This window comes from Rhinopithecus roxellana, chromosome 6, assembly GCF_007565055.1.
Source record: "Rhinopithecus roxellana isolate Shanxi Qingling chromosome 6, ASM756505v1, whole genome shotgun sequence".
Lineage (NCBI taxonomy): Eukaryota > Metazoa > Chordata > Mammalia > Primates > Cercopithecidae > Rhinopithecus > Rhinopithecus roxellana.
The window spans coordinates 58,330,685-58,353,527 of record NC_044554.1 but is presented as its reverse complement, the minus strand read 5'-3'; the positions used below and the strand labels follow the sequence as shown (position 1 = coordinate 58,353,527).

At 40.5% G+C, this 22,843-nt stretch overlaps 2 protein-coding genes across 8 annotated transcripts in view; one reads left to right on the top strand and one right to left on the bottom strand.

Annotated features, from left to right (window-relative positions):
- Window positions 1-22,843, top strand: part of CALD1 (caldesmon 1) — a 243,170-nt gene that overhangs the window by 116,906 nt on the left and 103,421 nt on the right. For all 7 annotated transcript variants that reach the window (XR_004058120.1, XR_004058124.1, XR_004058121.1 and 4 more), the window contains exon 3: window positions 9,656-9,767. Coding sequence is in view for 3 of the 7 variants with exons in the window: in XM_030933385.1 (XP_030789245.1) it covers window positions 9,697-9,767 (71 nt within the window). In the remaining 4 variants the exon portion in view is untranslated. The remainder of the gene's footprint in view (window positions 1-9,655; window positions 9,768-22,843) is intronic.
- LOC104668652 (60S ribosomal protein L7-like 1) lies at window positions 12,697-14,216 on the bottom strand. Its single transcript, XM_010371418.2, has one exon. The coding sequence runs from the start codon at window positions 14,190-14,192 to the stop codon at window positions 13,452-13,454; it is 741 nt and encodes a 246-aa protein (XP_010369720.2). The 5' UTR covers window positions 14,193-14,216; the 3' UTR covers window positions 12,697-13,451.

Below are 22,843 nucleotides of genomic sequence, written 5' to 3'. Positions count from 1 at the left end.
CCTCCACAGGAAAATGGAGAGAGTATCAGTGAGGGAATTAGCACAGCCATGCTTTGAGATGTTGCCCTATATAACACCCACACCTTATCATATCTTTTCTATGAGATTGTAAGGTCTTTGAAAACAGAGACCATGTCTAACTTACCTTCATGCCTCTGAAGTGCATAGCATTACTTCACTCAGTACAATCACTTCATATTAGGAGTTGGAAGATCTATTTTTTGTTTTTCCTGAGAAAGTCTTGTTCTGTCGCCAGGGTGGAGTGCAGTGGTGTGACCTCGGCTCACTGCAACTTCCACCTCCTGGGTTCAAGTGATTCTCCTGCCTCAGCCTCTTGAGTAGCTGGGACTACAGGCGCGTACCACCACACCCAGCTAATTTTTGTAATTTGAGTAGAGACAGGGTTTCACCATGTTGGCCAGGATGGTCTCGATCCCCTGACCTCGTGATCCACCTGCCTTGGCCTCCCAAAGTGCTGGGATCACAGGTGTGAGCCACCATGCCCAGCCAGAAGTTGGAAGATCTTATAGCAGGGCTGTCCAATAGAACTTTCTGCAGTGGTGAAAATGTTCTCTGTACCATCTTATATGGGGGCCACTAACCACATAATGGCCACTGAGCTTTTGAAATGGGACTGGTGAAACTGAATTTTAACTTTTATTTATTTTCAATTAAATTTAAATGACCTCATGGCTGGTGGCTACCATATTGGACAGCATAGCCTTAGAATCTTAAAAAACATATTTTCACCATAACCCTAAACAGATGGCCACTTCACTTCTCCCTGGCTTTTTTCAGAGACAGGGATCTGCCCTTTCCAGGCACCCCCATTTTTGGGTAGTTCTGCTGGAGCTGGCCCTCCCTGCATCTGAATTATGTGTGATAATATTGTGAATGCCGGCCGGGCACGGTGGCTCAAGCCTGTAATCCCAGCACTTTGGGAGGCCGAGACGGGTGGATCACGAGGTCAGGAGATCGAGACCATTCTGGTCTACACGGTGAAACCCCGTCTCTACTAAAAAAAAAAAAAATACAAAAAACTAGCCGGGCGACGAGGCGGGCGCCTGTAGTCCCAGCTACTCGGGAGGCTGAGGCAGGAGAATGGCGTAAACCCGGGAGGTGGAGCTTGCAGTGAGCCGAGATCGCGCCACTGCACTCTAGCCTGGGCGACAGAGCTAGACTCTGTCTCAAAAAAAAAAAAAAAAAAAAAATATTGTGAATGCCTCTGTTGGTCAGGCATCCATTTAGAAAGCATCTTTACATATTTGTAGCAAGTCTATGCATTTTTTCTCACATGGACACAAGTTAGTGGAGAATTTCCACTTTGCCTTAGGGTTTACACTTATGTCATTTGCTCTTCTCTAGGGGCCAGAAGAGCAGCATGCCTATTCTGATTTAGCATTAAACTCTGTCTTTCAGCCTAATTCTCCTTAAGTTCATCAAGGAAAAGTATTTAAATGCTTGAAAAGAAAACAGAAGTCATGTCGCACATTTTCACTTCTCTTCACTCTTCTAAGCAACTTTCAAGTTGGTTTAGAAATTAGTCTAAATGCCAATCCTGGTTTTCCACTGATTTGTAGTGGTTAAGGAGCTAACGTCAAAGCTTTATATGTCTCAGTCTCCTTTCTTTAAATGGGGTTGAATTGATTCTTCTTACCTGAGAGGATCAAATAACGATAACCATAAAGTTTTGAAAAATATAAAGTGCTCCAAATTAAGGTGGTTTTATTTGTGATAACACTGGAAGATGCAACCTAAAGTCCCTAAACATGGTGTCTTCCTAAGTGTTGATGTTAGTATATACAAAAACCATCATTTCACAAATCTAAACTACCCAAACTGTCTGCTACTCAGAAGGTGAAAGAGAGGGCATAAAGACATTGGCTTTAATAATGCCAGGTCTTCTGTTTGCTAGTGGAGAAGTACAAATAGAGAAATGGTAATACTAAAAGATTATGCAGGGAAGGCAAGGGAAAAACAGGTCATAACCTGTTAACCTGCCCTTAGTAGGGCTTTATGTTTTGGATTCCACTGATTAGAGAAAAGAAACACCTTGAAAGGACAAAGTGCCTCAGGTTGATTGTATTCATTCTTATTTCTATGCTGCTGTTCTTGACAGACCTGCCTTGGTAAATGCACGTGTTTTTTTAAAGTAGCACAGATTTTTGGAACAAGATGGTGAAGGTTGAGCTAAAGTTAAGCGTAAACTGTACATTATAATCCATTTGTGTATTTGGTTTTCGAATCCCAAATGAACCATTCAGTTCAGAAAAGAGCAAAGTGGGTTGATAAATTGATTTTTTCGAAAAGGACAAAAGTTCATTTTGTACAGTCGGAAAGAAAGTGCTGCCAGATTTACTGTGTAACTACTGCAAATGTGGGTTTATATAATTTTTGAGATTTATACATAGTCAATTACCAAGGTCTTTGATTCACTTTGTAAACACTGATCAGTCAATAAAGTACAGAGAGATGAATTGGCTTGAATTACATTTTCCATACTCAGAATGGTAAAATCTAGAATAAAAATCCAGTGGCTCAAATTGGCTACAATTTCTGAGTGCCTACTCTGTCCCCATTGTGGAAAAATTTTTTAAAAGACTATATCTTTTCATAAGTGGCCTTAAGAACAAAAGCATATGGAAAGTAAAATATTAATACATATATTTAAAGATTAGTGAAAGAGAACAATTGATGAGCTGCAGCCGACAATGTGTTATTGGTTATCAAAATGAATTATAGACATTCAAGGAGGGAATTGTCACACTTAAGCTAGGGTTCTCAGGAAAGGGTATCATGAGGGAAGTAAAATTTGAGCTCGAAATTCATGATTGAATAAAAATATGGATAGTGAAGATGTGGATTAAAAAGAATGAGTAAAAATGTAGAGGTAGAAAGTTGTAAGACATATTTGAGAGGTAATAAAATATTTTTTATCTAGGATGCTGTGGTATGATCAGCTTGAAAGGAAGGTTAATGGTTTCTAGATCAAACAATTAAATGAGAACAGACTTAGATACTCAAGACATTTACATCTGGGAAGGAGGAAGAAGCATGGATATGTCATGCGTGATACCTCCAGCTTTGCTGGCTCAAGCAGGTATACGTTCATAGTATTATTATGTGGAGTAAGATGAAACTTTGAATATTAGCTCTCCAACCAGCTCACTTTATAGAGAAACAAAGCTCATAGAGCTTCAGTTTCAGTCTCCTAGGTCTCATTCCAGGTCACTATTTGCCAAGGGAGGAAAACAGTTAAAGGGTCAAGGTGAGTGATGATCATTGCAGATCAGAGGTAGGAAATCTGCTGGAGTATGTTATACCCAGAAATCCCCCAATACCTGTAGGATGAAGAGAAACATCACTGAGTTGCAGCGATGGCACAACTGAAATGAATGCAAATCTTTAGGATAGACACAACATGCACCCTTTCTCCCACAAAGCACTGAATCTCAAGAACACAAAACAGAAAGCAGGTGATGGGTATGGTCCAAGGTTGAAGATGAGTGTGATAAGCCTGGTGGAAGTTTAAAGAAGCAAAAAAGTCTGAACTATCAATTCCAGGGAGGCAAAGACCTTTTCTGTCTTGTTCACTGTTATATCCCGGTGTCTAGAACAGTACCCGGCACATAGTAGCTGTTTGGTAAACATTTATTGAATATTGATTTTATAAATGCTTTTGTGAGACCTCATCGAGGCAGCTGAATCATGAAATTTACAGTGGGTGCAAAATGAAGACTAGTCAGAGAGGACCTGTCTAATAATGGTTTTGAGTGTTCCAAGACTAGAGTTCCTTGCAAGAGCAGAGAAATGATGATGTTGTGAATGAGAATATAGTGGGTTAGAGGAGAAAGATGTGTAATGAAGAAAGTGCAATATAAGAGAAGAAACTAAGATACCGAAGAAGAGTATGCAATGATGCTGTCGAGGACACAGCCATCCTGAGTTATGAATTTTACAAAGCCCTAACAATAAATTAACAGAGATGAAATAAGCATTTGGAAGGCTAATTCAGTTGAGATCTTTTGTGACTTGATAATTCTATGATTTAAACCAAACAGGTTGTAAACTGAAGGCACAGGTAATTTTTAGGATTATTTCTTACCTAAGGTTATATGATCCAATGAATCAATGTGGCAATCAGTGATAATAGTCCTCTCAGAACTTCTTTGGGGCACTCTTGTTTGTTCCCTGAAATGGAAAACAAATCCTAGAGAGAAACAGTGGATTAGTCCTATTATAGTGGTTAAGAGCATACACTTTGAAATTCCGTAAGATGGGAATTATACTAGCTACCTCACAGATTTGTTACCCAGATAAAGTAAAATTACATATATTTTAATGGCCCAGCAGAGCTACCAGCCATGAAAAGACTTGAAGGAAACTTAAATGTGTATTGTTAAGTAGAATATGCCAATCAGAAAAGGCTACAGACATACTGTATGATTCCAACTGTATGATATTCTGGAAAAGCCAAAGCTGTAGAGACATAAAAACATCAGTGGTTGCCAGAATTTGGGAGTAAGGAAAGGGAAAGGATGAACGAGTAGAGCAGGTGGGATTTTTAGGGCAGTGAAACTATTCTGTATGAGGCTACTATGGTGAATACGTGACATTCGGTATTTGGTGAAACCTTTGAAACTGTACAACAAAGAGTGAACCTTAATGTAAACTATGAACTTTAGTTAATAATATGCATGAATATTGGTTTGTCAATTGGAACAAATGTACCACACTACTGCAAGATGTTCCTAATAGTTTCCTAGGGCTACCATAACAAAGTACCACACACTAGTTGGTTTAGAATAACAGTAATTTCTTGTCCCACTGTTATGGAGAGCTGAAGTTTGAAATGGAGGTGTCATCATGGCCAGGCTCCCTCTGAATGCACTGGGGAACGGTTTGCCCCATTTCTCTTTCCCAGCTTTCTGGTGAAAACGTTAGGTCTTCCTTGTCTCCATTTTCTCATGGCATCTCACCATGCCTTCACATTATCTCCTCTCTGTGTGTGTTTGTCTCTGTGCCAAATTTCCCCTTTTCATAAGGACACCATTATATTGGATAAGGGACCACCCTAATCACCTCATCTTGACTACATCTGCAAAGACTCTATCTCCAAATGCAGGAGAAAATGTGGGCAGGAGTTGGGGAGGGGGGAATATATGGGAACTTTGTACTCTCTACTCGCTTTTTTCCTGCTCTAAGCAATAAAGTCTATTCATTAAAACGTTAAAGGCTTAAAAAATGGCCTGCCACATAGTACATATTCAATAAATGTTAGTTCCCTTTGGATGCTGCATTAACTTATTCAGTGTCCCTGATACAACAGTATTCTTCTTGCATTCCAAACCAATATTGGCACTGCCCAAAAAGTAGATAAGACTTAGCTTCTTCCATATGGCTTTGTCCCTAAGTGTTGAGTGCTGGGTTAGAAAGTCACCTGCTCACAAACATCTCCTGCCTTGACTGAATTTACACATGTGCACATGCACAGGTGAGTACACCCACACACACCTAACATGGCTTATCTGCCACCAACCCTGACCCAAACAAAAGCAGAAACTTACTAGTTCTCCTTGTAAAGGCGTCACAGGAAATATCTATACTGAGGGCCACATGCCCATAGAGGGAAAAAGAAAAACAGCAAAAACTTTGTGAATATAAAACATAATAAATTTCTTGGTTGAAAGATGCACATTCGCTATTGAACTAAATTTTTAAAGAAAAATAGCCATAAATTAGTTTTAATAAACATACTTTAATTTCCAACATAGGGTGAGATATAGAGAAGAAAAAAAAGTGACAAAGAAAGAGAAAAATGTTTTAATGTCAGAAGAAATACCAATCAATATTCCGCCTTTGAAAAGAGGCAGAGAAAAAAAAGCAAGGAGGAAAGAAAGGAAAGAGAGGAAAGTCCCGGAAGCCCTGGCGTGATGGTAAGATGCAGGACACACCTCTTGTCACATCGTGCCAATCCCCTGGGCCGCAGGCTTGTGGCTTTGTTCAAAAAGAAGGGCAGGCCAGGCACGGTGGCTTATGCCTATAATCCCAGCACTTTGGGAGGCTGAGGTAGGAGGATCACCTGAGGTCAGGAGTTCGAGACCAGCCTGGCCAACGTGGTGAAACCCCGTCTCTACTAAAAATAACAAAATTAGCCGGGCGTGGTGGTGTACACCTGTAATCCCAGGGACTCAGGAGGCTGAGGCAGGAGAATTTCTCAAACGTGGGAGGCAGAGGTTGCAGTGAGCCGAGATCGCGTCATTGCACTCCAGTTTGGGTGACAAGAGTGAAACTCCATTTCAAAAAAAGAAAAAAAAAAGGAAGGGCAGTATGTTCAGTGATTGAAATCTTTTTTCTTTCCTTTTTTTTTTGAGATGGAGTCTCGCTCTGTCGCTCAGGCTGGAGTGAAGTGGCCTAATCTCAGCTCACTGCAAACTCCACCTCATGGGTTCAAGTGATTCTCCTGCCTCAGTCTCCCAAGTAGCTAGGATTACAGTAATCTGCCACCACACCCAGCTAATTTGTTGTGTTTTTAGTGAAGATGGGGTTTCACCATGTTGGCCAGGCTGGTCTCGAACTCCTGACCTCAAGTGATCCTCCCACCTCGGCCTCCCAAAGTGTTGGGATTACCGGCATGAACCACTGCATCTGGCCTGAAACCTTTAACACTGACTTATTTCTTAATCATGGCAGTGTAGGCAGGCCCTGTTTTAAAAGAAAATCCCATCTATGAGAACCCATATTGAAAACACAGACATGTCCATAGGTGATGACTTATCTGCCTCTGTTAAGGTTTTTGTTTTTCCCCTCTTTACGAAAGAAGCCACCTCAGTAAATCTTTCTATAGCATGACCACAATCCCCCCTCAAGCAAAAAATTTAGATTTTCATAAAACTCTCCAAGAACCCATCTGTCACAAACATCAATACTTAGCTCTTTCACACTATTTGTGACACCCAGAGTGTCTCGACTGATGGAATCTCCCTGTCTTGACTTTTCATCCCTTCATTGGTTGAGAGTTTGTTTCCTAACCAATGTTGCTGAAAAGAATTCAGCACTGAGTAGGGGTAGGGCAGGAAATGAGGGATTACTGCCTGGGGACATAGAAGAGAAAAAAAAAAAAATCACTTACCATTCTACCTAGACATGGCTCCTCTTACAAAGGAAAGATGCTAGAGAAGGGCCGGAAAGCTCTGTGATATAAGGGTGCAGGCATGAAGGAGGATCTCCAGCCCCATCCTGGGTTGATACTGAGAACAATTTTCATAAACACATACACCTTCTCTCTCCCATACACAAGACACACACACCACACACACACACACCACTAAGAGTCATACCACATGGTACACAGATGTGGTTTTGTGCTTTCCTCTAAGCTACACCCACTCATGTGCACCAAGCCTCACCTAGAAAAGCACTGGTGTGTAGGAAATGGCACACACACTCTCTCTCTCCCTCTGGGTGCCTCCACATACATACTCAGCAACACTCAAATGACATGTAGTTTTTCTATGGCTGGGAAGGAAAAAGTGCCCAAGTAAGCAAGAGAAGGTGAGAAGTGGGAGAAGAGAATGGGTAGGAGAAAAAGAATTTGCGTGGGTTGAGAGCCAGTGAGGATGGCCAGCAGAAGTGACCTCACGATGTTAGTTTCACTTCCCTCTAAGTATTCCAAGACACTGCCGGGCTCTGCAGACCATGTACCTCTCCAGCCTGCTTGGAGATATTTATTTCACTGCTCATTAGCACCTCCACCAGAGGTATAGGCTGAGAACCACTGTTGCTGACAAACAGCCAGAATGACTGCTTAAATTTGATGAGGTAGGAGCAGAAACCAGACAGAGGCTTAGAGGATGCTCTTCAAGCTACTTGGATAAATTTTAAAACGTAAAATTGTTTGCTTATAGACGGACCTCTTTTTCCCATGTCTGTTTGCTATTGCTAAAGTTATACAAGGGGCACTTTATATGCAACAGAAGACCACACTGAAGGAAGAGAAGAGTCTACTCTCCCACTACACCTGGCATTTGAGTCCACGAGTTTAGACCCTACTGTCCACAGGGCTGTCCTCACACACTCCTGCCCTGTGGTCAGAACAGGAGCCTACCCCAGGGAGAAGGGCCCACGGATGGCCTCTTAGGGAACTCTCAAATCACTTTTTCTTTTTCCATTCTGATAATTGTAGACTAGATTGGAAAGTGTAGCAAAATTTCTTTATGGTCGATGAAATAATAAGAAAGAAAATGAGTTGTTTCTTTCCCAGCTAGCAAAGCCTCAGGAAGTACTCTTGGTAAGAGTAAGATAGAGAAACACCAAAAATTTAAAACTCCCAATAAACACCAAGATTTGAATTTCTAAAGATTTATAAGCAACATTAATAACACCTTAGACGATAAAAAGGGGAAAAATTCAAACATTGTATAGTTTTGCTTTTGTTGGCTGAGCTTTTATTTTTGTTTTTGTGGGATTTTTTAAGAGGGGAAAAAACATTTGAAAATAAAAGAATTGGACAATTTATTTAAGAAGGTTTCTGAACTTGGCTTCAAAATCTAAGTTTTGTTTTTTGCTCCTTCAAACAAAGATGCCTTCAGGTATGATGGCTTTAGGTTTTGCACAGCTCCTTATTTTTTCACACAGGGCAAATGGCTTGTCTCATGTGCACAGAAAGGGCTGGAAAATATTTTTGTGATTCGAGTGCAGCAGAGAGTCTAGGATTCCAGAGGAAGTGGAGGCCTCCCGTTCCGCACAGGAAACAATCTTCAAGCAGGCCTTAAATGCCAGATTCCAGGCCGAGTTTAACTAACCACTGACAGCTCTGTAAACAAAGCGAGGACAAAAAGAGCCCGCTTCCCCCTTTCTGGTAGTCATTTTGGGTTTGGGGGCTGCAGGGGAATTCTGGAATACTTGACTCCATGGCACAAAAACGCAGAGGAAACGGGCTCCTCATTTAAAGAGTTGGAAGGGGAAGGTCTTTCCGGAATTAAAACCATCACAGAGGAGGTAGGAAAGGGTAACATGGTTGGGTTACATCCGTAGAAAGAGCAGTGATTTTAGAACTTGGAAAACAGCTTGATCACCTCTTAACTGCTTTTAAAAATGTTGCTTCATGATGTTTATTCATGATGTTACTGCTGCAGTCTTTATTAAAATCCTGATGCTTCTTTGAGAATATGCACATTATATGCCTAGATACTGTATTATTTTATTTCTCGCTTTCACTTTTCTCCTACTTCCTACATATTCCTCTTCTTGCCACTTTTCTTTTCTGTTTATCATTCCTGTTTTCCTCCTTCTTTGTTCACTTTTTCATAACTTTGGTCTGGGGTTCAGCAAGTTACAAAGAACAAAATCATTCAGTAGAATTTCAAGTGATTCTACCAATATTTCAAGTCTTCAAAACCTCTCTGTCTCCTGAGGTCTTTTTAAAAGAGTATATAATCTTGGGATCTTACTTATTTGTCTCTGAGAGATTCATGAATGAGACTGAATTTAACTTGGCTCAGGAGTCAGAAATTGATCACTGGCTACCTTATCAGCTTTCTAAGAGTAAAGAAAAATCAGGAGAATGGCAAATGGGAAAGAGGGTCCACAGTGACTGAAAGAGAGGTAACACACTGAGTTATCTATGATATTGACTCTACCTCCTCTCCTTCAGGTCCAGACGTCATCTGGTCTCCCTGAACCTGAAATCACACCATGGATGATTTTGAACGTCGCAGAGAACTTAGAAGGCAAAAGAGGGAGGAGATGCGACTCGAAGCAGAAAGGTAAGGATCTAGGGTGAAAAATACTTGTATTCCCTTATTAACAACGTTGGTTTCAGGCCTCAAAGACCATCCCTCTGAGAGGCCAAATGTGGTCATATTGCACACCAAACTGTTCGCAAAAGTAGTTATGGAAAATTTTTCTGCTGAGACTCTAAATTTAGCATTTAAAAAAGGAAAACAAACAAGGATCAAGAAAAAGAGAAATTTGAGAGGAATCAATTGATAATTGCATATTGATAATTGCATTTAATCAATACCTTTCACATTGGAATGTCTTAAATGACAAAAGTAATGTGTGAGTGAAGGTTTAAAAAGCTTATATAATAAGAAATGACAGAAAAGTGCCGAGTATTGAATATTGGAACCATTTAGGAAATGAGAGTCTTCAATCTAAAAAAAAAAAAAAGCAAAAAGCCCTCGATGAATCTTGTGAAAAATTTTCATTCTTATTAGAAAAGTATTGAACTCTACAGATCTGCATAGTACAGGTTAATAGTGGGCTATGTTACCGAGGAGATTCGGGGTGTAATTTGAAGCTGTTTATGTCATGTGAGGCCTCTATAGTGGTGACTACGAGGTCAAACTGGGGAGATAAAGCTTTGGCATATAAAACCTGCAGCATAAATGCATATTCTAACATTTTAGGCCTCAGAACAAAGGACAGTGTGGTATTTGATGTGACTTAAATCAGATGTTCTTTTGAGAAAGCAGGTGAGGCATTCACAGAGAGAAAAATGTTAAACAATGACCTTAAAATCAAATCGATTTTGTTCCCAGTAACTCCAATGCACAGATGAAAGATGACTCTTTAATGATCCCAAAGTAGAAAAGTGGAAACTTACACCTATAATGAAAAGTATTGTTCTTATGTTCTACTTATTTGCATGGAGAACGCAAAAGCAGAAGATAAAATAACTGCCTATGATAAACTCGGCCAGAGTCAGTCGCCATTCATGAAATGACTAAACATGTCCACAAGGCACTATGGATGATACCTGCATTCTGTTGGTTCAAATCCTAGCTCTGCCATTTACAAGCTGTGTGGCCCTGAGCAAATGATTTTTCTCTTTAAGCCATAGTTGCCATATATATAAAATAGGCATAATATCTACATAGCCTGTGTGATTGTTGGGAAGATTATTGAGCTTCATAAATAGCCTAGTCAGGTACCTAGCACATAGTAGTTTTTCGTAAATGATAGTTTTTCATAAATGATAGCTATTATTATTATTAACCATTACCACTAGCCAAACAAGTAAGAAACAACATAGCAGCATAGCCAGAGCTAAACAATCATGCCAAGAAAAGGAAAGGTAGTCATCATCCTGCAACGGAACTAGTCAGAGAAAGTTTCTTGGTGGAGGTGAGCCATGGAGGAGGTAATGATGCGATGAAGAGGGAAAGGGAGCCTGTCTAGGTGAAGGAATGACACCGGCAAAAGTGCAGAAGTAGAAATAAGAATCCTGGTGCAAGAAACCTGTTGAGTGTTTGAGGGAAAATGGACTGGACTTGTATATCTTGGCTGTTCCTATTTGCTATACAAGGAATAGACAGAGACTTAACAAGGGAGTTATGTGTGATGACACTATGCTAGAGAAACTTATCTACAGTGGACTAGAATATGGGGATACCAGCACTGGAAGAGATAGTATGGAATATAGGATAATGAGGGCCTGAATCAGGTCAGTGAGTGTGGAAATGAAGAAACATCAAATATGAGAGTCCTATTAGCAAACCTTTTAAGAGAGCAAAGAACTTACAGACGATTCCAAAGAATATACGTCTGAGAAGCTGGAAGGAAAGTCTCTGCTTTGTCCCAAATGGAGGATTTCCTTCTTGAATGGTCAGAGGAGCAGTGTTTAATTTCAGGTAGAAACCACATCCAAAAAGAGATTTCCTGCAGGCATGTGGAGATAGGAAATTTCACTCTTTGTTCAAAAAGGGAGAGAAATCATTATTAGAGAAATAAATTTGGGCAGACACAGTATGGTGGTGCTAGTACATAAAAGCTGAAGGGATATTCCCAAAAAAGCAAGTGTAGAAAAAGTGAGCGATCATCAAGGTATAATGGAAACCATCAAAGAAGACAATGTACCAGGGAGATGGGAGAGAACCAGGGAGAGTATGAGGCTCAGTGCTGAGTGGACATGGTGGACATGGAAGTCTTGTGGGCAGTGGCTGGGCTCAGTGAACCACACTTCTTATTCCTTCCAATGCTGTGTTATTTCACCTCAGGTTCTCATGATAGTCTACAAAATATCTTCATCCAACAACTATTTATTAAGCACTAACCAGGTTTAAGTGTGCTAAGGATGGGAAAAATAATGGTGGTAAAGAAGTAGACATGGTTCCTGCCTTTACGTACCTCAGAGCATGCTAGTAAACCAAAGTGTAACAGAATCAGAAAGCAGATAGGTCAGGGTGTAGGGGCAGGCCTGATAGAGTTGTGGCTAGAGAGGCTCAGGACTGGGGATGTAGACACTGGGCATCAGGCTAGATTGCCATTGTCAGCTTCTTTCCTTTCCATGTGAACAGGGGGTCAGGGAATCATTGACAGAGGTGTGACAGAACTAAATTGCTGTAGTTAGAGCCATTCTGTCATTAGAGTGAATAAACCCAATTTCTTCAGATTCAGGACTTTGCTTAAGAATTGACCACACAGCTACATGGTTTGTTCCTTCGACTTTTTTGTTTCGTGTGGAAGAATTTGTCTTCTTTTAATTTGTCTTCTTTTTTAATTTGTCTTTTTCATTCTTTTACATTCAGACATAAAAGGAATGTACACAGTAAATCTTATGTACCCTGAATAACCTAAAATAAACTTATACAAATTAATCCTAACCTTGTTTAACTTACATTTCTGTCTGTATTACTTCTTTTGGGATATTATAGTTTTCTTTTCTTTTCTTTTTTTTTTTTTTTTTTGACAAGTGAACATTTATTTGTATGCCTTTCTTCCTATGTGTATTTCAAGTGTTTTTCAAAACAAGGCCCTAGGACTCTCCAGATTCAATTATGTCCTTGGGCTTGGTCAACTGCTGCAGAAGTCTTAGGGAGCCTTGTACAAATGCTAGAGTGACTCATTTACCAACATTAAACCCTAAGATAGATGCAACAAAGCAGGACTCCTTCCTCCACGGAATGTGCTGATTTCAGACGATGGAGTACTCAATGTAGAAAACACTGGAATTTTTCTTTGGAACTGGAGTGTGATGAGAGATGCTTGCCATGAACATAAGCTATTGTCTTTTCTTTTCTTTGAGACGGAGTTTCGCTTGTTGCCCAGGCTAGAGTGCAAGGGCGTGATCTCGGCTCACTGCAACCTCCGCCTGGCAAGTCTCCTGCCTCAGCCTCCCGAGTAGCTGAGTCTACAGGCACATGCCACTATGCCCGGTTAATTTTTGTATTTTTACTAGAGACAGCATTTCTCCATGTTGGTCAGGCTGGTCTTGAACCCTCAACCTCAGGTGATCCGCCTGCCTCAGCCTCCCAAAGTGTTGGGATTACAGGCGTGAGCCATTACGCCCGGCCAGCTACTGTCTTTTCTTTGATCCTTCCTTTCCAGTTTTTGAAGATAAAGCAGGAAATAATCTTCTCTGAAGATACTTGATAAAAATTCCCAAAACAATCAAACACATGCTTCCACTTCATTGATAAAAATTTACCGCAGTTTGACACCTGGGTCTAGATCAGCTGGCGGATAAGCTGATTGATGCGTTCACCCCGATAGCCAGGTGTGCCCATCTCCTTGAGGAAGCCCACTCTATTTTTGGTAGCATGTCGGGCCACTGAGAGGTGGAAAGGGCGCAAGAACCATGAGATCTCCTGGAAATGCTTCCCTGGGAAGGCAATTTCATGAATGAGGTCTTCCAAGCAAATGACGCCAAACTTCCCCAGGTGCTCCTCAATCACTGTGTTGTCTGTCAGAGGGATGGTCTTATTCTTGACCTTGGCTTGTCCACGTTTCAAAATGAGTTCTCGGACAGACTTCAGATTTGGAAATCCCCAGGTCACATAAGGTTCCACTATACGCAGCATTTTTAGGTTCTGGGGGGTGACTTTTACAAAGACACCACTAAAAATTTTCTTTAGGCGAAGTCTTGCAATGGTTCTCTGCACCAGTAAACTCACGCCATCAATCCTTTCGATGCGTACAACAAAGGCCAAGGAATGTTTGTCTGGCAATTCCAAGGCATGAGGTTTCACTTCTAGTCGTCTGAGACGCACCTTGTCACGTTTCTGCCGCCAGGAATCATGTAGGAATGATTCTAGTCGCTTAAACCTGAACCCTTTTCCTTTCCTCTGCTCCTTCTTTGCCAAAAGTGCCTGCTTTGCCTGGGTGGCTTTGAGGGCTTGATAAACCTTCCTCTTTTTCAGCAGATTTTCTGGAACCAAAGGGATTTTTCTTTGCTCTTGCTCCGCCATCTTTCTAGTGGTGCAGCTACTGATCGTGCAGGATATTATAGTTTTCTTTTCTGTTTTTTATTTCTTCTTTTCTTCCTTTTCTTTCTTGCTTCCATTCATTGCCTTCCTTCCTTCTTTCCTTCTTTCCTTCTTCCTTCCTTCCTTCTTTCCTTCTTCCTTCCTCCTTCCTTCTTCTTCCTTCCTTCTTCTTTCCTTCCTTCCCTTCCTTCCTTCCTTTTCTCTCTCTCTCTCGCACTTTCTTTCTTCTTAAGAAAGAGTAGTACTTATGTATTTCCTTATACTTGTACTAAGTTTACCTTTCCATGTTTCAAGGTGAACCTTCTAGTTCTGCTATTCTGAGATTTGGTAAATCCATGTCCACCCTTCAGAATTTTGTAAAATCTGATCATTTATGAGAATAGTGAAAGTCAGGCTTTATGGTTCAGTCAGCTCTGGTGGGAAAGTGCAGGGTATGTGCAGGAAATAGGTGGCCAGAAGCAGAAATCAAGGCCATCTAAAATCATGGTTTTGATCTGAAGACAAAGGGCTCATGAGACCCTGAGCAAGTCCCTCTTCCTTTAGCTCTAGACCTTGGCTTCTTCCTCTAAAATAAGACTAGCCATTTTCTCTGGGGTGTTGGTGGTCATTTTTTTTTTTTTTTTTTTTTTTTTTTTTTTTTTTTTTTGCTTTTGGTATTATAGATATTTCTTTACAACAATCATATGTTACTTTATTTAAAGCCAAATAAAAATTAAGGCAATTTTTCTATTTTGAAAAAAATAATTCTATGGCCCTATGCAGTATACCTGAGCCCAGATGGGAGAAGACTTAACTTCTCTTTGATTTTAGGGAACTAAAACAAAGATTTCATCCCTGATCTGGAGGGCAGTTACCAACTACTGGTAATAGAGTGGCTCCAAGGCTCAGAGCTGCAGATTCATTCACTTACTCTCAACACATTTTTACTGGGCATCTATTCCACAAACAAGCTGTATTTTGGGTACTGAGAATAGACCCACAGAGTAACAGTGTTGGGAAGTATGTGCTTAATCCTTTTCAACCTATCTAAAACCAAGTAAAGATCAAGGAATTATACTTTTATATAATCAAACATAACATGTACCCCGTATGGGTTCATACTTATTAAAGATGACCCACAGCCTTTGTACACTTCACACTTGCAGACAGTGTGGGGGACGGGCTACTACAGAGAAGACAAAGTCCATTGACTTTCCTTACCCATAAAAGCTTTCCAAATAAAAATACCGTTATTTTTATTTTTATTAGTATTGAGTTTGATTACCAGGTGCAGTTTTACGTTGAAATGATAAACAATTTAAAACTTGTCCTTTTCCCCGGTGTTATAACCATAGATTAAAATAAACCGAATTTTTACACATTTTATTCTTCAGAAATAGACCTTTTCAAAGACTATTTTGCAAGCTAATTGCAGGCTTTGCGCCATGCTGGCTTGCATGTGCTTGGGACTGGCATTTACTCACTGCATCCGAGCTGTCCTGAGACTGTACCATCCACGTATCTCCTTCTAAGGGTTTTAGCCCAGTTCATTTCAAATAACCTCATCTGCAAACGTAGTGCATCAAAAAACGTTCTTCCAGCCGGGCGCGGTGGCTCACGCCTGTAATCCCAGCACTTTGGGAAGCCGAGGTGGGCAGTCAGGAGTTTGAGACCACCTGGTCAACATGGAGAAATCCCATCTCTACTAAAAATGCAAAAAGTATCCGGGTGTGTGGTGGGCGCCTGTAATCCCAGCTACTCTGGAGGCTGAGGTAAGGAGAATCCCTTGAACCTGGGAGGCAGAGGGTGCAGTGAGCTGAGATTACGCCACTGCACCCCAGCCTAAGCGACAGAGTGAGACTCAGCTTCAAAAAAAAAAAAAGTTTTTCCTTCTTTATCTTGCCCCTTAGCCTGTGCAACTTTTATGCCATTACCTTGTCCGTGTCTTTCAGTTGGCTTTCTCACTCTGAGTTCTTGAGATAAGGTCTTCAGATTTGGCAAAAAGGAAGGAAGTACTTCATTTCGTCATAAAAAAAAAAAAAAATACGGATGTTGAATACCTTCAAAATGCAAGATACTATACCGAGCCATAGGAATCAGTGGTCACCAGTAGATAGTGTCCCAGTAGTCACTAAGCTCCTGTTCTAAGGGGATTAGTAACTTTAGAGCAATCGTGACCAAAAGAGGGAGAAAAAAATTTCAGTAGGCAGAATGAAATGAGCAGGTAATCAGTGAAAATCCTTAATGCATTGTTTCCAAGCAAAAGGCACTATTTGCTCACATCTCAAATTAAACTATATTTTAAAAGCAATTACTCATTTGAACAAATAGATAAAAATGCAGTTTCACTGTTTATTATTCTCCACCAATCTCATGGGAGTAAAAATTAAATAGATACATTCTGGCCGGATGTGATGGTTCACTCCTGTAATCCTAGCACTTTGGGAGGCCAAGGCAGGCAGATCACTTGAGATCAGGAGTTTGAAACCTGCCTGGCCAACATGGTGAAACCCTGTCTCTACTAAAAACACACGCACAAAAAAATTAGCTGGGCATCGTGGCTGGCACCTGTAATCCCAGCTACTCGGGAGGCTGAGGCAGGAGAATTGCTTGAACCTGGGAGGCGGAGGTTGCAGGGAGCCACGATCATGCCACTGCACTACAATATGGGTGACAGAGCAAAAATAATAAAAATTAAAAAAATAAAAATTAAAATTAAAAAAGCTATATTCTGCTTCCCTTTCTGTTTCTGTCTTTTATTTCAATCCCTCTCCTCTGCCTTCATCTCTGTATTTCTCGGTGTACCTCCATGTGCCTCTTCCCTAGTCCACGTGCATCTTCATCAACACTTGATTTGTTTGTTTCTATGTCTCTTCCCATCTGCACTCCTAATCTGTCTGCTCTGGATTATGTGTGCATGTGCTGTTACATCACCAGGAAATACATACTTCTGGCCAGAAAAGAGGGAGAGAGAAACCCAGTTCTCTTCCTATTCAGCAAGCATAAAAAAAAGTTACACATTTTATGTGTGTCTAGGAAAGATGGACTGCCGCCGGCCCCAGAACTAGCTATATCTGAATGGAACATTTATGCTCAATATGAATGAGGCAACCCCCAGATGTATAATGGTGGGAGGCAGCATAGCTGGCAGTTAAGGGCATGAGCTTTAGCATTGGGCAGCTATAGTGTCAAATCCCAGCTCTGCCACTTATTAACTATGGGATCTACCAAATAATTCAATCTTTCAAATCTTTTGTATCCTCCTCTACAAAATGGGGGTAATAAAAGTAACCACCTCACTGGGTTTCTGTGGGGATGTAAAAAGATAATACATGAAAGTATTAACACAGTGTTATTCATCTAATAAACATTCAATAAACTCATTATTAATTATTATTATCTAATTTGATTCTCTACAACATGGAAATAAAAAATAAAAACATGAAAGGCTTGTTTATTGCTTTGCACATCATCGACGACACAAGCACCATAGGCAAGATGAAGGGCAGGAATTCGTGACTAATTGAAGAGCTTTGAGTGGTTGTGATCGGTAACAGTTTTTGAGGAAGGACTGTGTTGTCTCAGCTGGAAGAATTAGCACCAGTTTAAGTTTGGCCGAAAGAATGTTGAGCTGTGGGTTATTTTCTTTTTTTCTTTGTTTTTCGTTTTTTTTGTTTTGTTTTGTTTTGTTTTTGAGATGGAGTCTCACTTTGTCGGCCAGGCTAGAGTACTGTGGAAACACCTCTGCTCACTGCAAGCTCCGCCTCCCAGGTTCAAGCAATTCTCCTGCCTTAGCCTTTCGAGTAGGCACATGCCACCACACCCAGCTAATTTTTGTATTAATTAGAGACGAGGTTTCACCATGTTGGCCAGGCTGGTCTCAAACTCCTGGCCTCAAGTGATCCACCGGCCTCAGCCTCCCAAAGTGCTGGGATAACAGGCTTGAGGAGCTGTGATGTATTTTCTGGGAAACCAGCAGTGAAGATTTTATTCATGAGAAAATCTCCAGCAGACATACTTTGCCCGACACTGGGCTTGGTTCCCCAACAAGCGGCTCTCTCACTTTCCAAGATGTGCTCATTACATTCCCAGCATCTGCTTTCTGCACCCAACATGAGTTCCTCTCACTGATCAGAAGAAAGGCCCCTATTGTAGAGTTATGTTATCAGATTCAGAAGCTCACAGACATAAATAAAGGGAATGAAAACACTTGCTGTTGTCATCATTCATACATTTTTATGGGCCTCTGAAATAAGCCTGATGATTAGACATTTGAAAGTAAACATTTTTACTACACTATAAAAAGAAGCAATTTTTAAAAATCCATGGGGTCTCTAAAGTCCCCTCCCAGAACTGTATCACTGAGACTTTTTTACATGATTTAATAGAAATGACCAATCAATGATTATACAACACATACCCTGTCACACACACAAACACACACACTTACTCAACATGCTTAGCATCAGGACCTTGACATTTTTAAATAAAATCTTCTAAAATGAAATTTCTGTTATTTTATCATCAGAACATTATTTTCCATTAAGAAGTTAAATACAATATTCCTTTGAAACTATCTAAATTATCAAAGTAGCTAGATTTGCTCAAAATTTCCCTTCAATTCTCTCAGAAAATTGATCACTCCAGGAGGCAAAAGAAAGTTAGAATTTGCCATCCAGTTTTTTACTTTTATTTTTTATTTTTTGTAGAGATGTGGTCTCACCATGTTGTGCAGTCCAGTCTCGAACTCCTGGACTCCAGCAATTCTCCCACCTTGGCCTCCCAAAGTGCTGGGGTTACAGGTGTGAGTCACCGCATACTTTCAAATTAAAAGATCTGTCACTGGGCGCGGTGGCTCACACTTATAATCCCAGCACTTTGGGAGGCTGAGCCAGGTGGATCACTTGAGGTCAGGAGTTCGAGATCAGCCTGGCCAACATGGTGAAACCCCATCTCTACTAAAAATACAAAAAATAAGTCAGGCGTGGCAGCGGGCGCCTGTAATCCCAGCTACTCAGGAGGCTGAGACAGGAGAATTGCTTGAACTTGGGAGGTGGAGGTTGCAGTGAGCCGAGATCACGCCATTGCATTCCAGCCTGGGTGACAACAGCAAAACTCCATTTCAAAAAAAAAAAAAAAAGATTTGTTTTCAAGCAATTGGTTTGAAAGACATTTAAAAATATTTCTGGAAGGTTTCATATCAATTTGACATAAAAATTATAGGTTTTGATATCTATTTATACTTTTTACAATCTATTTCTTTAGTTTCAGTCCAACTTGAATATAGGGGCATGAACAAGATGAAGTAGATAATTTCCATGTATAGGGATCCTTATTTGTTTGTGTCCAGTCACATAAAAATACACATACACATTGATATCCTCTCCCTCTTGTACTTTTTTTCTCTGACTCACTCTAAATAGACATTATTTGTTACCTTTGTCAATTTATAGGTAAAGATGACATACTTTGACCAATTTCCACTAGCCTAACAATTCCTCTCAACCTAGAACTATCCTATGCTATGGTTGCCAGTAGAACATCAAGAATTGAGGATCTACCCAAAGTGGCATCCATTCAATAACCAATTTTGGTACAAAAAATTAAATATCTAGATTCTTAAGGCTCTCACATGCTGATCCATCACTGCATTCTTAGCTGCAAAAAAAAGGTAACAAATATGTAAGTCCATACATTTACATATTAAAAAGCAATTTTGTTTTGTTTTGTTTGTTTGTTTCCATATGTAACATTTATAATTTAACAATCCTCCATTACCTAGGGAAAGGGAGGATGATGTGGTAGTTAGGTGTGTGAGTGATGAAGTCTGATAGACCTAGTTTCAAATCCTGACTTGGAGAGCTATTAGTTGGGTTACCTTTTGATAAATTAAATATTTCTTGCTCCTTTTTATTTATCTATAAAAATGCCTCATAGAGTCATTGTAAAGATTAGACTGGGCATGGTGGCACACGCCTGTAATCCCAGCACTTTGGGAGGCTGAGATGGGCAGATCACTTGAGGTCAGGAGGTCAAGACCAGCCTGGCCAACACAGTGAAACTCCATCTCTACTAAAAACTACAAAAACAAAAACCAAAACCAAAAAATTAGCTGCGCATGGTGGCGGTCGTCTATAATCCCAGCTACTTGGGAGGCTAAGGCAGGAGACTCGCTTGAACCCGGGAGGCAGAGGTTGCAGTAAGCCAAGATCACACCACTGCACTCCAGCCTGGGCGACAGAGTGAAACTCTGTCTGAAAAAAAAAAAAAAAGATTAAACTAGTTGGCCCATGGATGTAGAAAAATTAGCACAATGCTTGGCATATAGTATATGCTCAAAAAATGTTAGATGTTATTATTAAAATTGTTTTAACGTTTTGGTAGGCCTTTGGTACAAAATAAAAGTTTACTGAATACAAATTTTGTTTGTTTGTTTGTTTGTTTGTTTAAGACAGAGTCTTGTCCTGTCAACAATGCTGGAGTGCAGTGGAGTGATCTCAGCTCACTGCAACCTCCACCTCCTGGGTTCAATTCTCATGCCTCAGTCTCCTGAGTAGCTGGGATTACAGGCACGTGCCACCACGCCTGGCTAATTTTTTATATCTTCAGTAGAGATGGGATTTCACCATGTTAGCCAAGCAGGTCTCGAGCTCCTGACCTCGTGATCTGCCCGCCTCAGCCTCCCAAAGTGCTGGGATTACAGGCAAGAGCCACTGCACCTGGCCCTGAATACGAATTTTATGTCTCTGTCATCTCGGTCATTATAACTTCCTGCATCCTCACCACAAAGCTTCTTTTCTATACTGACCTTGAATTTGCTGAGATGTTTTTATTGCAGTTGGGAAAGAATTAAACCCTTGGCAACATCGAAGTCTACCTGGCAAATATAATTGCTCCATGAGGAGTTCAAAATCACATATTGTAGACATGTGGCTGATTTTCTAATTCATGAATGACATATTTGTTATTTTAAATATAATGTCTAAAACATCTCTCTGAATTTTACGTTAAAAGTTTAATTTAGAGTAGTTCTCAAGTAGAAAAATAGTTCTCAAGTAGAAAAAACTATCAGCCAAATTTTTTGTCTAATATTAATAAGAAAATGAACCATCAATTGTTTAACATCAACCAAATTCCAGGTACTAAGTCATATACTTTATATACATTATCTCATTTAATCATCCAAACAACCCTATGACCCGGATATTTTACTTACAGTTGAGGAATCCTTGAGTCTGAAAGTCTAAGTGACATGTTCAGCTTCCTATAGCTAGGGACTACAACCCAGTTCTCCCTGCCTGCCCCAAATCTCAAAGCCTTCCCACTGAAACAAATTGATCTATGGAATTTTTCACGTTTTAACTGGTGGTCTTGGCTGAAAATCCATAATCTCCATAATGGCAAAATAGTTCCCCAAGATGGGGAAAATTCATTCAGGGCAGTTATGCGGCAATGAGACAGCCAGGTGGGAAGGGGTCCCTGGAGAAACTCCAACCAGCCTGCCCACTGAGGTGGAGCCTCAGGAAGTTAAGGAGGTTTGCAGCTGGGAGGAGCTTGGCCCCGCCTCTTCCTGTGCAGAACAGGGGATTCAAATGGCGGGCGGGAAGTGCTCTAGCAGAGGGACTCTGGCCTTGGGAGAGTCCCTGTTTCCCCCTTTTTTTCCTTTTCACCCAATAAAATCCTGCTTTGCTCAACCTTTAAACCGTCTGTGAGCCCAAATTTTCGTGGCCGTGGGACAGACAAGAACCCTGACTTTAGCTGAACTAAGGAAAGTCCTGCAACAGCAATAGACTAAACAAAGACTACTGTGCCTAGTTGAACTATTTTTTATGCTTCTTCAGGTAAATGGCTTACATGTGTAGGCACAGTCATTGTTTTGTTTGCCCTCAGAAAATCTCTTGTGTTATTCCCATTTAACAGAAAAATAGAAACAGAGAAGATCGAGTTTCCCTGCTTAAGGCAAAGAAGGCTGTTGATATGACTATTCTTGACTTTTCACTGGACTTTTTTCAGCAAGACTGTACATCATTAGGACAGGGACTTAGTCACATCATCACTCTTAAAAACTTAAGGCTGTCTCTGACCTTATGAATCATCTTCCGCAGGGGAACGTTATGTATTCAGTTTTGGACCACACACTGTTTTGAGGCACTGATGAAAGCTCTGGACCCTCCTCCAAGAAAAATGCACATATGCACCCACCAAACTTGGCACTTACATTCAGTGGCATCATGAACCTCCGTCCGCAGACCTCCTGGGGGCTGATGCCTTCTGGCCAAGAATCCCTGATCTAATGAATTTTAAAACTGCCTGTTAAATATGAAGAAACTCAAGCCTAGGAGACATATTCCCTCAAGATCACCCAGCTAAGCTGTTTGCATAGTGTGGGCCCCTGGACAAACAAAGCCATCCTGATTTTGCTGTCTATAAAAAAGTCTATGGCTATTGATTAGGAAAATAAAGCATACTTTTGGAAAAGAGTATATTCTACAATGTACTGCATGTAGAGTGCTTTTTAAAACTTAAAAACCGATTATGGATACTATTTCTAAATAAAGGAGATTAGGTCAGATTACAGTGAATAAAGTGAAAAACAAAGAAAGATGAGTGGATAGGCAGAATGATGCCAGTTAATTGTCAGGAACTGGGAATCA